This window comes from Sphaeramia orbicularis, chromosome 7 (genome assembly GCF_902148855.1).
Source record: "Sphaeramia orbicularis chromosome 7, fSphaOr1.1, whole genome shotgun sequence".
In the NCBI taxonomy this organism is placed as follows: Eukaryota; Metazoa; Chordata; class Actinopteri; order Kurtiformes; family Apogonidae; genus Sphaeramia; species Sphaeramia orbicularis.
The window spans coordinates 15,088,378-15,106,048 of record NC_043963.1 but is presented as its reverse complement, the minus strand read 5'-3'; the positions used below and the strand labels follow the sequence as shown (position 1 = coordinate 15,106,048).

Below are 17,671 nucleotides of genomic sequence, written 5' to 3'. Positions count from 1 at the left end.
TTTCAATTATCTTCTTGTCTAAATTCCAGTGTTACTGTGTGAATTTTTTAAATGTAGCCCAACAGTATTTATTCGGTAATTATTCAGATTACACTTAATCTTTTCAGCTGTAGCTTTTTTTTTGGATCAAGATCTTTTTTATTTTCAATTTTCAAATGTATAAAAAGAAACATACAACTTGAACATGAAACTGTTGCCTCCAGTTCCTATTCAACTGCCCCCCCCCCCACCCACCCACTCCACCCACCCCAAGTACTGGACCTTTGTTAAGTTTATATACAGCCGGACATAATATACTTACATACAAAAATATATAAACCCCCTTCAAATATATGCACAGACACACACACACACACACACACACACACACACACACACATATATATATATATATATATATATATATATATATATATATATATATATATATATATGTATATGTGTGTGTGTGTGTATGTATATATATATATATATATATATATATATATATATATATGTATATGTGTGTGTGTATGTGTATATATATATATATATATATATATATGTGTGTGTGTGTGTGTATGTGTATATATATATATATATATATATATATATATATATATATATATATATATGTGTGTGTGTGTGTGTGTGTATATGTATGCAGCTGCAGCCATTTTACCGTTTTCAAACTTTACAACCTATTTTTGTTTTACGTGTTTCATCATTCTTCAGTGTCTGTAGTGTATTCTGATGTTTAGTGGATATTTTGACCATGTATGTAACTGTATTAAAGGGACAGATCGTGATAATTAACAACAGCTGTAAAACCCTTTTTACAGCACATTCGATTCCACGCCTACCTTCAACAATGTTGTCCTGAAGTGGAAGAATAAATAAATGTGTTTTCTCTTTTGTGTGTTCAGTTCAGGAGACTGTAGTGTCAGAGGAGATCATGCACAATCTGGACACGTGTGAAATTACTGTAGTGGGAGACGAGTTGGACGGAGAGCATGAGAGTCTGGAGGTGGACATGTCTCAACTGCAACAGCGTGGCCTGGAGATGAGCTCATCCAACCTCGGCCTCGTCATCACCGGTACAAACATAGAGCAGGAGTGGGGTTACCCCAAGCAGCAGTAGCCCTGGGTTTTGATTGTTTTTGTTTTATTATCAAATAACCATACATAATTTAAATGTAAAGGTATTGAATTTGTTTACATTAGATAGAGCACTATGTAAATCAATTTAAAAGGGGTTATATGTAGTATTTCTACTTTCAAGGTTAAAAAATGACAGCAGTAAGTATCATCAGTGTTTCAATTGAAGAGTTATGAAGTTATGACAAAGATGCCAGTGTATTGGATTGTGGAGACATCAACTGAATTTATTTTGCAGTGACAGGTCAGGGGATTTATGTGACCACTAGAGGGAGTAGAAACTACTTTTAGAGTCAAAGACAGTGACAAAGTCATGAAAGCTAGAAGCACAGTTTTTGGTTTCACCACTGGACACAGATATAAATGAAAAGAATGGAGTTTGATGGTGAAATGGCAGTGTTTACGAAGATATAAAATTATTACGTGATGATATTATCTTTGCTACGTTGCTCTTTCTTGATCCACAGTTCAGACTAACCTTCAATAATTTTGACCTTGTTTGGACGATTCTAAACAGATCTTTAGTTCAGCTATACACAACACAAATCGAACAGGAAACAGAGGTGATCAGTGGTTTTACTGTGGCTGTTTTCAGTCTGAAAACAGAGCTAAGTTAACAGAGCTATAATGTAAACTATCAGCTGACAGAGCATGTGAAGATTATAAGACACCGCGTAATTTTAAGCAGCTGTGAAAATGAGCGTCTATGAGTTTTAGTTTGAAGAAGAAAACCTATTGATACCATAATACAAATGTGTAAACAGTGAGCTTTATACATTATTTATTCAGTGAGTGACAGTTTGTGGACACATAGAGTTGATTCATTGGTAGTTTTGGTAGAACTAAGTGTACTCTGGTGTGAGACTTCCCCCTGCTGTCTAGTTTAGAATATCAATACTACATAAAACCCCTTTAAACAAGTAAAATGTGTTATAATATTAAACTCAGTAAACCTTTTTTTCAGGGAGTTATTTTATTGGATTGTAATGTCTGCATGTATCCTATCCAAACTCGCCTTGAATTTTTTTATTACCGCCGTGTAAGTCATATTTGCCTCTCTGTGTGTTTAGGTGTGAATACCATGGCCAACTATGAGCAGGTCCTGCACCTCATCCATTACAAGAACTGGCACACGGAGGCTCTGTTTGACAGGAAGTTCAAACTGGTCTGCTCTGAACTCAACGGCCGCTACATCAGCAATGACTTCAAGGTCGAGGTATGACCGAGCGTTTGTTACTTACGTCACCCTGCAGTGACGCACTGACACCAAAGGATTTAGCATCTGTGGACACCCTGGAAAATACTTCACCAATGGAGATTCTTCAACAGTTTGTGACATTTTGTGCTTTACTCTCTTTCCAGGTGAATGTTATCCACACAGCCAGTCCAGTGGATCATGCTAACAACGCCATGGTGCAGCCCAACTTCATCAACCCCATCCATCACGCCTCTGTAGATCTGTCTGGCCACAACCTGGTTAATGCGCATCAGGCCTCAGGTACTGAAACACAGTTCAAACACGGTACAGGTTGATGGAAAAGTGTCTCTTTTCTCACACTTCTAGTAGTAATGTATGTATTTCACAGTGTAGCGTTGTCTCAAAGCAAACTAAGCCATTGTGCACTTAACACTAGGGTATCTTCAGGTTTGATGAAGTTAAATTTACAGCTTTTTAAGACATTTTTCAAGGCTTCTGTAATTACCAAGGTTATTTTTTTTATTGAGTTTTTACTGCAATAGTGCAAAAAATGTCTAAACAATAGGAACTGTTGTTTTTATACAGAACAGAACATGCTCACACACAAAAAAAAAACAAAAAATGAGCCACCTATCCCCATGGACAAATGTAACAAGGTTTGTAAAGCGCAAACTTACACTTGAACATAGGTACAAAATATCACAAACAACAACAAGAAAAAGATGTATACATATACACATATATGTATATATATATATATATATATATATATATATATATATATATATATATATATATATACTCAAACAAATACAAATGTATACACACATACATATAAAATGCAACATGACATATATACATTCCCCTATAGACATATGTACATGCAAGCATACACACATGTTCATAGTATAAGGCATGTGTACATAAGGCTTCTATAATTAAGTTTCAGACCTTACATTCATGTAAATAACAGTCCAACAGGCCTCATAGTTATTGTGTTGAAACAGTCTTAACCGTGTTTCAGTCCAGTTAACATTACATTTCCATGTGTCCATGGCTAATGTTTCTGCTACTGACGTTCAAGCTATTAAAGCTCATACCTGAACTCCCACCACCCATAAACGACTGGTGGAAGATCTACACATTAACATTTCCATGATGATAAAATGAACAACACTAATTACACATATGACTAATACTTTATAACGAATTCCAAAGTAAATACAGAAATGTCATTTATTGAGAATTCTTAAGACCCTGGAGTGTTAGATTTATGGATTAATTATCACTTTTAAGGATAATTAAGGCCTTAATTTAGGTCAATCAAATTTAAGACTTAAGATCTGCAGACATCCCTGTAACAGAAGAACTTTTGACTTTTTAAAACTTATTAGATCCAAATGCAGCATTATCGTCAACATGGGACTTCTTATAAGCAGCCAAAATATCTGCTGACTTGTTTACTCACATGTCAATTCAGTTTCTGAAAAAATGAATAAAAATCCACCTAGTTTTACTTAAACTTTAAGAAAATGCAAATATAGATATGATGTAGCTGCTGTTTTCATGTTTGTTGCATTTACACACTAAATTTTAAGAAAAATGAGTACTGCATTGTACTGTTTTTCCAGTGTGAACCTTGTGAACACTTTTGCCCTCAAACTGGAAAATATAAATTCATAGGAAGACAAACTGAAACACAGATTTCTCCTCGTCCTTGTATTACACTGATGTGAACACCTTCTCAAACGTCCGTATCTCATTTTACCTCCTTCAAGGAAGTTTTCAAATCTGAGTTTGTTTCTCTGACAGAAGAATTACACAGAAACTACTGTCCTGATTTTCATGAAACACGCTAGAAGGACCAAAGATGAACACATTTTAGGTCAGATCCTGGTATTTTTTTTATGATCACTTCCAGATATGATATATGTGATGATGCAACATGAAGTAAACATTGGTATTTCCTATTCCCCACTTTTTGTACACTATATGGACAAAAGTATTTGGACATATTGAATTCAGGTGCTTCATTACTAATAGAACAATATTGACAAATGTCACAATATAATTTTACATTGTAATAAATATCACTGCACTATTCATCTTGAGGATTAATTTTGTTTACAATGTCATCTAAATCACTCACAAAATGCTTCAACTTCACTCAATGTTACACTTGTATGATTATAGTTGTTTTTGATGCGCTACATCTAGATTTCTGAAATGTAATTATTAGAAATAGTCATTTTAAACCACAACTAGCTCTCATTCATGAAGAAAAATCAGACTTTAAGCCTAGAGGAAGTATAGATTTGACATTTATTCAGGTATTTATTGACAAATAAAAAGACATTTCATTTAATTTCATTTATTTATTCACATATCTGTTAAAAGAACCAAGTATAAAAGCATTACATTTTGCATTTACATTATGTGAAATGGGACATCCTGGGAAGCTGAAGAGCTTTTTGAGAGGGGCCCAAGCACAAAAAATAAATAACACATGTAACAATAAGGCAACACATTTTACAGTAAGACAAACCCAAAAATACCCACCCTTTTCAAGCACCCACACTCTCACACAATACAGGTTTACATGATATGACATGATTATATTTATTATAACATTGCAAGTCAATAGGAATCTAAAGCCCAATAAATTGTGGGTGTGATACAGCCCAACATTGTTGTCCATGTCATGTACAGTACATGGAGTGCACGTGTTAACAGTCCCTGCCATGTCATGTTTGACTCACAATATGTGTATTATGTCATAAATCCTGTCTGTTTGAGCTCAGAACACTTTCTCCTAATGTCCATCCGGTCAGTGTTAACCTCTGGACAGATGTGATTCAGCACGGTGGAACTCAAAGATCACAGTGAAGGAGCATGATGTGCCTCAGTTCACTTATATGTTATTACAGATGATACTAAACATCATTATCAACAACTAATCTGCTTACTTGTGCTGTAAAAATATGTGGCGTATTTGATACGATCGGCATGGCTGTGGATTATGGTCTGTAAAGCAGAAGTAGGGCACGTATGAAAGACTGGTGGTTTTCCTGCCTTTTTTAATGGGACAAGTTAAAGGATTACACTTGAGTGCTGTCTGTGACATCTGTACGGGAGGCGCTCTGAGCACAACCTTTTATTTCCCAGCTTCCGTAATCTTCTAGCTGTCAGGCTGCCACCGCACATGAGATGTGTTTTTCTGCTAATATGGGACAAAATGGAGCAGGTTGTAAAGACACAGGCAGAGCTATTTAAAGAAAAACAACACACAGAGCCGCTAAAAACCTTCATCTGCATTCCATTTAGTAACATCAGCAGTCTCAAAAGGAAATAAACTTTACTACCTAAATATTACAATGATATAAAAAGTTATTTGTGTTGTTGCTGTCAAGCAGATGTTAAATAAATTAGAGTTTTTAACATAGCACATACAATGGCTATGATGCAAATTCGTGACATTAGGCATAATTGACAGAATAGTAATTAATCCTTTATAGGGCAGTCATAGAAAAACTCAATCTTAGTGTGTTATTGGAGGACCTAACATGACAATTTTTCTATTTTTTTGTTATTGTCAAGTAGAAAATCAAGGTCAATAAAGTTAACATATTTAGTTCCTTGCCTTTAAGTGGAAAAAAAAATACAAGTAAATATAAAAAATAGAAGAAAAACACATGTAAGGTGAAAGTAACATGTATTTTAGAATATCGGAGCATCACTTTCAGAACATAACAGCAATATCAGTGCTGATCCAGACACCTGTCCACATCCACATTATCCCTTTGAACATCATTTCTTACATTAGTACCATTACTTCATGGTACCTAACAAAGCAGGCCCACTCACTGTTTATGCAGAGGTGGACCTTACAGACCCTGGAGACCACATTGGACCTGAGACTGTTGCCTCACTGTCCTCACTGTAACTGTTGCTGTCACTAGTCGCTTTTCCATTGGACATTTGTGCAAAACTTTACCGATATTTACTAAATATCAAAAAAAACAGAAGTGTGTAATGTCAGTTTTTCCATTAAATCACAAATGCGATGATTTATTTTTTATCGCGAGATGACATGAGAAGTCATTCCCTAAGCATGGTGAAGAATGTAAATATTGTGTTAATTTACAGATATATTTATTATTATTATATATTACCCCTCTATCCCATACTAAATAAAAAAAATGATTTGGCGAAATCATCGTTTTTCCATTAGGCAAATTTTTATGCACAAGTTATATTTGTGCAATTTGAGGGTCAATGGAAAAGTGACTACTGTCTTGTAATTTGTGTGGAAATTACCAAAAATTGTCAATTGCCCGATAAAGGGTTAAACAAATTTTCCAGTCTCAGGTATATAGATTATTTTATTAATACATCTACGAATCAATTCTTCCAGCCAACAATCCAAACAAAACAAAAATGATCCAAAAATCAGTAGAATGTCGAGAAATTAATTACACAATTGGTCCATGAATGACAGTGAGCAGCACCTCATTACAAGAACAGTCAAATATTGAGGCAAATTTGCAACAATAGTCTACAAGTGGTTGAAAGCAGAGAAATGTTTTCAGAAAGATATGAAAACAATAATTTCCCACCAAAAGCTGTGACTTTTTCCTTCTTCAATGTGAAATCCAGAGCCTGCTGACACATAACCTGTTATTTAGCGTTTGTTTGGTTTGATTGCTGTGTTGCAGTCGTCCCCAGTGCCGCCACCATCGTTATCGTGGTGTGTGTCAGCTTCCTGGTGTTCATGATCATCCTGGGCGTGTTCAGGATCCGGGCTGCACACCAACGCACCATGAGAGACCAGGAGAACGGCAAGGAGAACGAGATGGACTGGGATGACTCCGCTCTGACAATCACTGTCAACCCCATGGAGGTAAAAAAAAAAAAAAAAATACGAACTCACATCACACGAGTAAACATTTTCCCGGTGATTAGCCCTTGAAAATGTGCCCAGAGGAGCAGAATTTGACTCATTTGATCCGGTTACAGACGGATTTCCACTTGATAATGCTCTCTGGGTGATGCTGTGTCTGACTGCGGCCTAGTTTCAGTCAAGCTGCAGTGATTGACAGTCCAGTGGGGGCGACGAGAGCCTTTGTGCTCATATTTATGGAGTGCTACCTCTTTAATTAAAAAAAAGAATAGAATTCTATGTGGATTATTTTTGTTCAGCTATTTAGTCTCATGGAGATTTACGGCATTGTTGATGCTCGAGCCAAGAAAGAGGCATCAACAGTTTGTCTTCCAAAGTGAAATGTTGTGGTTAATGAAACAGCTTGTGTGCAGGATATAAATATATCTGCACAGTGGGTTCACATTTCACAATCCCACAAACATGTTATTTTTATATTGACATAATCTTGATCATAATAGAAAGTAGAAGTCAAAATAACTCAGTCAGGGCAGCACAGCATGAAAAAGGGAGGAAATACAGGGTGGGGAAGCAAAATTTACAATATTTTGAGGCAGGGATTGAAAGACAGTGTATGACCAATTAGTTTATTGAAAGTCATAAGAATTTATTTGCCACAAGAAAATTTACATAATAGAAAATGTTTTTATTCTATGTGTCCTCCTTCTTTCTCAATAACTGCCTTCACACGCCTCCTGAAACTTGCGCATCTGTTCCTCAAATATTCGGGTGACAGCTTCTCCCATTCTTCTTTAATCGTATCTTCCAGACTTTCTCGTAAAAGTTTTGCTCATAGTCATTCTCTTCTTTACATTATAAACAGTCTTTATGGACACTCCAACTATTTTTGAAATCTCCTTTGGTGTGACGAGTGCATTCAGCAAATCACACACTCTTTGACGTTTGCTTTTCTGATTACTCATATGGGCAAAAGTTTCTGAAAAGGTATGGATAATAGTGTTAGGTATGATTATGACATCAATATATGTTTGGTTTCAAAACAATTGACGTAGTGCCTGCTGAGAAAAAACAACCAAATGTTTATTGTAAATTTTGCTTCCCCACCCTGTATATAAGAGACCACTGGTTTTATTGTTCATTAGAGCTGCAGCTAGTAATTATTTTAACTGTATGTAGAGTCATGGAAAAAATTATTAGACCACCCTTGTTTCCTTCAATTTATTGTTTATTTTAATGCCTGGTACAACTAAAGGTACATTTGTTTGGACAAATATAATGATAACAAAAATAGCTCATAAGAATTTAATTTCAGAGCTGATATCTATCCATTTTCCATGTTTTCTTGATAATAACCAAAATCATTTCAGTTCTTACATCAATATCTATGGCATTGTACTGACAAAAACAGTGCTTTTAGGCATTCCATGTTTTCTTTCGTCTATTTTAGTCATATGATACACACAGGAGTTAGTACTTGATTCATACATAACCATTGTTTTTGATGACTTTTGATGGTCTAATAATTTTTTGGGGTTTAATAATTTTTTTATTGAGTAGTTATTTGGAATATAAATGTTACAAAATGATGAAAATGTTGATGAAGTCCAATGTGACGTTCTCACAAGCCAAAACTATAAATATGTTTATCGCTATAGATCAGTAGATCCCAAACCTTTTTTGTCTCAAGACCCAAATTTACAAATATGTTTAAATAGCCTTAGATCTACATTTTATTGACATTTCCACCATCTCAGCAGTCTCCGAAGTGTCTTTTTATGTAACATTTTTTGTCCTTTGGTTTCTTTTGTGCCATTTTATTGCTGCGTCTTTACAGCATTTTTGTAATTTCCCTCTTTTTTTTTGTTGTTTTGTCCTGTATTTTTAACAGTCATTTTCAATTTGCTTTGACATTTCATATCGCTTTTTAAAGGTCACACTTTCCTTCTAATATAATTAGGAAAACGAAGTCACATATCTCATTAGTGTGATATTTTCCTCTGACAACAGCTCTGCGACACATTTTGGGTGTTGACCCTAATTTTGGAAAACACAGATACAGAGGAGTAACAAAACCATAAAGTACATATTGCTGGTTTAGACAAAGGGATGAGAGCTAATAAGCTATGCTTCATCTGACTCCTTTTCGAATATGACCCTTTTTCTTTTTTTGTGTGTATTATTACTTTTGCTTCCTTGAATTTTCATTTCTATATTATGTTGTGCAAGGAAGTCAGTTAGTAGCAATCAGGAAGCTTGTACCATTGCCATATCTGGAGTAAATCGATTAAAAAATATAATTAGTCTAGAATCAGAGGATTTTTATTATCTTTTTTTTTTTTGCTGAAAAAAGACTGAACTGAATAAAAATAAAGACCAAATGTAGTGAAAATAGTGCTGGTTGTAGTTTCCATGCTAAATTTTGGAGTAAAAATGTTAAATTCTTTGAATTATTGAAAGAAAGTGTTCTACTCAAAAGGAGTGTTTGTCTGTGAGAGTCTGCACATTAAATTTACTTTTCTTAGTGTAGGATTCATAAATCTATTACAAATATACATAAACCTATGGATATTTAATAACTTTATCATATGTATTGAAAACATTAGCCCAGCTGCACTGTTGTCTTATTAAAAAGTATGAAAATTTTGCACATTTTTAACTCTAAAGCTGATCGTTTCCAGAAAACTATTCATCACTGTTAATAGATCAAAATAGCTGTTTATTAGTTTAACATATTCATTAGTGCAACCCCACTCTTAATTGTTATGTTTGACTAAAATTATTGCTTCTTCTTGGAATTACTGACGATGGTTTTTACTAAAGCTAAATAAAAATATTCTTGTAGCTCGTATTGTTGCAGAGAAAAACTGTCTGAAATAACACTGAAAAGCTTCAGTGTTGTTTATCCAGTTCTTGAAAACAAGTCCATCATCAAAAGAACACTTTACAAATACTTTAACTTCAAAAAAACAGATCAATACTTGTTGGAATAAATCAGATTTCTCTGATCTGTTTGGCCATTTTATTCCCTTCATCTCAGCTCTGATGTTTGTGCTCGTCCATCTTCTCTTTTTAACACAGTTCAGTTCTGGAAATGGTTGGATCCGCCTGTTAATTTTTGTCTGGATGTGTATATAATAATCTAATCTGTAACACACAGAGGACATATTACAGCTAAAGATCCTCTGTAAACAACCCCACCCTCTCTCTCTCTCTCTCCCTCTCTCCCTCTGTGTCGAACGCAGACGTACGAGGACCAGCACAGCAGCGAGGAGGAGGAGGAAGAGGAGGAGGAGAGCGAGGACGGAGAGGAGGAAGATGACATCACGAGCGCTGAGTCAGAGAGCAGCGAAGACGAGGAGGGCGGGGAAGTGGAGGACCAGCAGGGGGCGAGCAGACAGCAGCAGCTGGAGTGGGACGACTCCACCCTCACCTACTGAAACCACGGCGACGACACACACACACCGACACACGCTCCTTACACAAACACACACCTCACATCCTCATACGCACCGCCACACACACTCTCTTACAGTTTCATGTCTAAGGAGCCATGATGTAAAAAAATATATATATACAAAAAAAAACAAAAAATTCCCTTCAGCGTATATATATGGTCAAGATTTTCCTGTTGTTCTCTTAGTGGTGGTACTCAGTGTAGTGTAGTCATCACCGGATTGCTGATTTTTACTGTTTATTTTTTTATTTATTATATTTTAATTCCCAGGAAAACTTGGCCTACATTTGTTTTTGAACTGTGTGAGGAAGCCAACCCTGCACTTTTTTAATTTTATTAATTTTTTTTTTGGTTTTCTTTCGTTTTCTCTCAGACGTACGGCTTTCAGAGAATGACTTCCCCTCCCCTCTAATGTATATTCTTTGCTTAACGTTTTTAGATTTGTTTGCAGCTAAAAACCACATAGCTTCGACTTGAGTTGTAGTCCACAGTGAAACAAGCTTTTACAAAGTAGCCCTGCATTTTTTTTTTTTTCTCTTCCTTTCTTTTAGTGCATGAGGATATTTGAGACGTCATGTGTAGAGAAATAAATTGCTTTTTAAAGATTTTGTAAATATAAAGAAACAATGTAATTAGTTGATGTGTTAGTGAAGGCCTTCTCCATCGGGTCCAATATCTAAAATGACGCAGTACGTTATGTAGAATATTTGTGTCACAGAGGCTGTAGCATGTCGCTAAATTTCTGCAAAGCTGTCCCATCATGCTTGTACAAACATGTCTGCTTCATGATGAGAAACCCAGGACTGTTTAGCGGAGGTTTCCATGACAAAGTGGTGTCCATTTTGTCTTTTATTTTCTTTTTTTTTTTTTTTTTGCAAAGAGGAAAATTATTTCTTTAGCTTTTTGCACAGGCAGAACTGGTCGATGGTTTCAGCTTCAAAAAGACGCTTTGCTTTGCTTGCACAGGTGGCGCCGGCGTGTATTCCATTCCCGATAGATCTCACTGTTGTACAGACGGGATTTTTATTTTTTTTTTATTTTTCTTTCGTTCAGAGTAATCATGCTCAGTGAAATGCTAACGTACAAATCGACATTTCCATCAGAGCGGTGCTAACACCAGGTAAGGTACTGGGGTGCTGTTGGATTGTGGGTACGAACATTTCTACAAAGTGTATTCGGTCACGTCGAGAGATTTCCTCAGCAGCTTTAATAAGAAGCCTTTGGTCCGTATTCGGTTCCTGATGCGTTTGCAGGAAAAACGAAGGGAATTAAGAACCTTCGAGTGTCTGACAGCGCAGATTTGACAGACTAGCTTTAGAGGAGCCTGGTTGAAAAGTGCAGTTGCTGGCATTGTTTTTCGGGGAGGAAAGGTAAAGAATTTCAGGATTGCTTCGTTGCAAATTTATTTTTTCCACAGCTAGGCTATTTAACCTGAAATAACACAGAGCAGATGCATCTTAACTGGTTTCCTGTTGAAGAATAAGCACCTTTTTACCCTTTAAACTTGGATAGGGTTGCATAGACTTAAACAGGAAAACACTTGATTAAAACAAATCTCCCTCTTGAATCTTAAAATTAAATATTTTTTGCAGTAGACCACTAGAGTTTATTGTATATGAAACTGTACTGTAGAGTTGTTTTTTGAAGATATGTGTTTACATTTGGTAAACTGATTTTCCTTCTGGTGTTAGTACGAAGTTTTTCAATCGATTCGGGGGGAAGACAGTGTCTGACCTCGATCTCCTCTCAGACACTATTGTTCATTACTGTTGTATATATCTTTCACAAAACCAGGAACAAATGTACGTTCACGCTTTAAGACTCAGTGTTTGTCTTATGTTTTCAAGTAAAAGTTCCCAAACCTGCACCGATTTGGGACTTCGCAGTGAGGAGAATGCAGCAATATCAGGATAAATAAACAAACTGAAATAAGAACCGACTTAGGTTTCGTCCCAAGCGACAGCTCCCGATTTTAGGATTCAAGTAGCTCAGATGTTTTGGGTTTTTTAAGTTAATTTCTGGTTTTATCGGTCTGTGTTGGAAGTGTTGGTGAACAGTCTCCCCTCCATGATGACTTGGACTTTGTTAAATAATGGGGACCAGGTCTGAGCCGGCTGAGATGGGAGTGCCTTTTGCCGATCATAGCGCTATTAGCAGATTTAACGAGAAAAAAAAACAAAACACTCATTCATGCTTGTTTTATTATTTGACTTGTTAAATGCTAGTTTTCTTACAGAGCTGGGGATTAAATTCTCTTTCAGTTTGTCGTAACAATAATCCACCGCTAGTTTTATTAAAAGTGTTTTACATAGATGTCATGTGTCCATGTTGATGTGTAGCGAAGGTAGATCCATAATGTATCTTATATAGATATTGTACTAAATCATATTGTTCTGAATCATATTGACAAAATCCACCTCTAAAAAGATGTACAGTACATTATGAAATTGCTTTGGCAGCATACATGGGTATACTGTTAATTGACCTATTTGTGTATAGTGGATGGTAACTTTGAACAGTGTCTTATTGCCTGAGTTGTTGAGAAATGATATTTGAGGGCAGCATGAAAATTCACAAGAGTATAATAAGCCTGTTGACTCCAAAACATTCACCATTCATCATGTCAGACACTTAATTGTTCACATTTCATGTACAATTGAAGCGTACGGTATCATAGGTCACTGGTTTGTGTACACCCGAGTTCATCTCCAGTTTTCTGGGTTACATGCTTTCCCATCAGCCCCTGAGCCAAGTGTTCACCGGTTGAGTTGAATGTCACTGCCTAACAAACTGAAATGCAGCCATAATGTAATAATAATAACACTAAGGGAGAATTTACTTTGCATGACCCACAGTTTGTGTACGTTCCATGTCGGGTTTGCGAGACTGGAGTGAGAAAGGAGACGTGATACACTACTGATTCTCAGATTATCTGTTTCACACGTCCACGACACTCCGGGTACTTTTATTTTTCTCTCTTCCTTTTCATTTGTTTTCTTTTCCAATTTTTGCTCAAAATGGAAGATGAAAATGTTTTCTGGACGGTTGGATGCTTCCTTTGTGCTTGTTAGAGCTGCTCTCACTTTTCTACCAATTGAAAGGCAAATTGTAGTGAAGTCGATGCTTGCTCGTAAACAAAATAAAGGATGATGAGATGGGGTATAAATCTGTGGTTTTCTTGTGTTTCTTCACCGGTCGTTGGCGCAGCTATGACACAGAATCGGGATGTTAGTAAACCTTAAGCTTTACTGCCATCTGGTGGTGAAATAATTCAAGTCGGCAACACCTCCAATGTCATTTTTGGTTATTAAAAAAAAATAATCACAATTTAATGCGAAAATTATGCTGTAAACAAAGACTGTACAAATGTAGTTTCAACTACCCAAACATTAAGACTAAAAACAATATTGATATTTTAAATGCAATACAGATGCTCATAAATTTAATTCAAGCAAATAAAAAGATCTGAAAATTACTGATAATCCACAGATGGATTATGGGTGAACAAAATAACAGAAACACCAGCAATATGGCATTTTACAAGGTATATGATCCATTTTTTACTGTGTATTTTCCTGTGAAATTGTATTTTATTACTGTTTAAGACAGAAAAATTTACTCCAATTTTTTGTTGAATATTGTCATTTAAGGCTTATTCTTAAATATCTGCTGATAATAATTTGGAATTTCATGACGTTCGTGATTCTTTATATTCGAGGGCAGTACAGAGAGTCATTTTAAGACCTTGTGTACCTACTTTGCCACTTTTCTGCTATTATAATCTGTCTGTCTACAGTTTTATGGCATTTCTGTTATTTCTCCACAGTTCTATTCACAGCACAAATCACTTAAAATCAAAATTCATCCTGAACATCTGATGCAGTCACTCAAACAGCCTTAAAACACCAGCAATTATCTTTCTGGTTTTATGATGGACACAACAAGAAAATACAGCACAAATCACAAGAGAACAGAATCCAAGATGTGCCTGGACTATCCTCTACATTCATGTACGTGTTCATATTTAACCAATCACATGCCAGTACCTACGGAATAATCTACATTTGGACGAATAAAAGACCTTTACAAAAGTTACCAGGTATAAAACAATACTGTTAATAAAAAGTGTTAGCGTCTCCAGCAACACCTAAAAGTGCACTCGTTATTTACAAAATCAACGGTTGATTGGCACAGTTGTTTTCTTAAGAACAAACACAGACTTTGGACGGACATGTTGGTGTCTAATTACGCCTTTGTTTTCACGCCGGAGCTAGCTAAGGCCAGAATTTTATCCTCGGACCCTGAAAAGAATAAAACAAAGTCAAATAAATCAAAGTTCACCCAAACTACGTCCATGATTTGATTCCATTAGTGAAATGACACGTTAATTCTCACCTAAGTTGGCCGTCACTTTCTCAAACTGGCTCAGAGTAGCTGTTGCATTTTCCACCAAAAAGGACTCGTCTTCTGCAGTGAGCTGTGGAGATAACCAGATACAAATAAAGTGTCCTTAATACAGGTGCTGATAAGATAATCATATGTAAAAGTGAGTAAAATGCAGTGTTACGTCCATTTAATGCTACTTAATACTTCTACATCTCAGAATAAATACTGTACTTTTTTTCTCCACAGCTTCATTAATTAATTTATTTTTTTATTTCAAATATAAAAAAAAACAAAACACAAAGATAAAAAAATGTAAAATAAAAAAATTTGTAAAAAGTAAAAAAAAAAAAAAACATTTGAAAAGGATGTAAAGTTTCTTTACAGATACAGTTTCAAAGTTTGTGTTTTGTGATTAAATGTTTTCTTCATGCACTGAAATTAGAATGCATCCCTCTTGAATTAAACCATTCAATTGCCTGGAAAAAAACTTTGCCAGAGCTGAAAACAGATCAGCATTCCTGAGCCCATGAACATTTTAACCCTAAGAGACCCAAATAGCTGCTAACCAAAGATATCTACTGATATAAAATGTTTAATAACTTTTCAACCATTAATCCTATCAATACAGTTAAGTAATTCAGGTAAAATGCAGTTTCTCTGCTTTTCATGGTCATCAGATATGACCCATTTGGATGTTCAGAGGCTCTGTAGTGAACCTGGGTACATCATCATCTTCTGCAACATTAACTCAATAAATAAGAGTAGTTGTAGGCACTTTTTACGATACTTCAACAACTAGAATCAGTCTATGTATAGCAGTTGGTCTGTCAGGACAGCTAAATGACTAAAATAAACTAGTGGGGACTCACAGGAGCACAAGCTGCTGAATCATCCATAAACCCACGGAAAAACATCACACCCATACTATGAGTAATCCTCACCTTCTCGCCGAGTTTTCTCAAGGCTGTGAGGATTTCCATTTTCTGCTGCGTGTATACATCCCGTGACAATTTCCCCACCATGACATCTCGATCCATCTGTAAAAAATGTTTCAAGTTGAAAGAATTTCAAGCCAGGCAAAAAAACAACAAACCCTCAGATAGACAAATATCACATAAACCCTGCAACTTAGCAAACTTTTGTATTTTGTTTTTAAAAGCTACACTCCAAACCTCTCCTAGTCTGGTTCTCAGCTGTCCCGGCTGCTTCTTGGCAAACAGTCGGATCACCTCTGGGGTTTTGAATGCTTGGCTGATTGCAGCTTGGATTGCCTGGTGAAGAAGTGGACACAGTTTGAACAGTTCCATAATCAATAAAAACAGTCATGAACATACTTTTGGCCATAAGAACAGTCAGTGTTACAGGCTTTCTCTCACAAATATAGCAGAGATAAGAGTCGAAAACAGTTTAATTAAAAAAAAAAAAAAAACCTGACCTGAAGAACATCTAAAACTTTTAAATCCTAGAGAAAATGCCCTTTTTTTCTTTTCTTTTTTTTTTTTTTTACAAACTAGAACCCTTTAGAGTCTCTCATACCAGCTGCATTCCACTGAGTTCATCCACAAGTGTCATGTCTCCTGTCATGATCTTCTTCAGAGAGTCGTTGAATTCACTCAGCTGTTCCAAAGTTTCCTTTTTGGTCTCTTCATACTCATCCTCATCTAATTCCTCTCTGAAATACAGAAGAAAATACATACAGAGACGTATTACATGAGCTACTTTCCAGACTAGACAGCACTTTGACAGGTATGCATGCAGTTAACATAAACACACAATGGGAACATCTATCAATACTGAACCTGCATTCCTCTAGATCCTGGAGTTGCTGCATCAATCTGTCGAGTTGTTCCTCCATATTTTGTCTTAATTTTCCAGTCTCTGATTTCCCGCGAGAGGCCATGGTTATTAAAAATGATATTTCCAACTGTTGCACTAATCGAAAACAAATCAAGACACAAGAGTGGGTGAGGCTTATAGGGCTGTACCAACGTATGTCATAAACAAGTTGACTTATCTTCCACTCTGTACTGACTAGAATACAGCTGGTTTCAGATATTCCAGTTAAACGTTTACATAGGCAAATTCGACAAACTACGTGGAGGTATTTGCTAGAAGTTCAGGTCGAGCCCCATGACAGCAGTTATTTTGTTAGCTATGTAGCAGGCTAGCAGCTAAGCTAAAGGAACATGTCTTACCTGTTTGTAAAACCCCGCTTACATGTATATTCGTGAAGTCAGAATAATTAAAATATATGCCAAATGTGACTTAAAAACGGACAGATGTAAGAAAATTACAACTTTTAAGTACGCGTAACAATTATTAAGAGTTTGGATAGTCAAATTGTTGCAGCCGCAGGTAGCACTGACACTTGAACCGGAAGTGCTTTCTATTGGGACGTCAATGTTGTGAAGCAGCCAAAAAAGGAACAATTAAGATTGATTTTCATGGATATTTCGAACATTTTTTTTAAGTTGCTGTGTTAGAAATTTAAATTGTGGGGGGATCATGATAAAACACGAGAAATAAGAAAACAAACATTGCTAAATTATTAAAAACAATTGTGCCGGGTACACATTAGCTCTGATGAAAAACAACT

General features: G+C 35.9%; 2 protein-coding genes across 6 annotated transcripts in view; one reads left to right on the top strand and one right to left on the bottom strand.

The window, feature by feature from the left end:
• Window positions 1-12,854, top strand: part of clstn1 (calsyntenin 1) — a 58,360-nt gene extending 45,506 nt beyond the window's left edge. For all 4 annotated transcript variants that reach the window (XM_030139822.1, XM_030139819.1, XM_030139821.1 and 1 more), the window contains 5 exons: window positions 906-1,076; window positions 2,208-2,353; window positions 2,500-2,635; window positions 7,051-7,235; window positions 10,478-12,854. In XM_030139822.1, coding sequence (XP_029995682.1) covers window positions 906-1,076; window positions 2,208-2,353; window positions 2,500-2,635; window positions 7,051-7,235; window positions 10,478-10,672 — 833 coding nt within the window. In that variant the 3' untranslated portion in view covers window positions 10,673-12,854. The remainder of the gene's footprint in view (window positions 1-905; window positions 1,077-2,207; window positions 2,354-2,499; window positions 2,636-7,050; window positions 7,236-10,477) is intronic.
• Window positions 12,855-13,612: 758 nt separating this feature from the next.
• lzic (leucine zipper and CTNNBIP1 domain containing) lies at window positions 13,613-17,477 on the bottom strand. 2 transcript variants are annotated; one of them, XM_030139823.1, is made up of 7 exons: window positions 17,271-17,477; window positions 16,875-17,007; window positions 16,612-16,747; window positions 16,248-16,346; window positions 16,017-16,112; window positions 15,085-15,166; window positions 13,613-14,990 (listed from the first exon to the last, which is right to left on the bottom strand). In XM_030139823.1, the coding sequence occupies exons 2-7, from the start codon at window positions 16,973-16,975 to the stop codon at window positions 14,935-14,937; spliced, it is 570 nt and encodes a 189-aa protein (XP_029995683.1). In that variant the 5' UTR covers window positions 16,976-17,007; window positions 17,271-17,477; the 3' UTR covers window positions 13,613-14,934. The 2 variants fall into 2 exon arrangements, with proteins under 2 accessions (XP_029995683.1, XP_029995684.1); XM_030139824.1 differs by having other exon boundaries at window positions 16,875-17,013; window positions 17,272-17,477.
• Window positions 17,478-17,671: the final 194 nt, after the last annotated feature.

Coding starts and splice junctions, on each gene's coding strand:
- lzic (XM_030139823.1), bottom strand. CDS start 16,975: ATGGCCTCTCGCGGGAAATCAGAGACTGGAAAATTAAGACAAAATATG. Junction 16,748..16,874: donor CAGGATCTAGAGGAATGCAG/GTTCAGTATTGA, acceptor TCTGTATTTCAG/AGAGGAATTAGATGAGGATG. Junction 16,113..16,247: donor TGAGAACCAGACTAGGAGAG/GTTTGGAGTGTA, acceptor CATTTTTTACAG/ATGGATCGAGATGTCATGGT.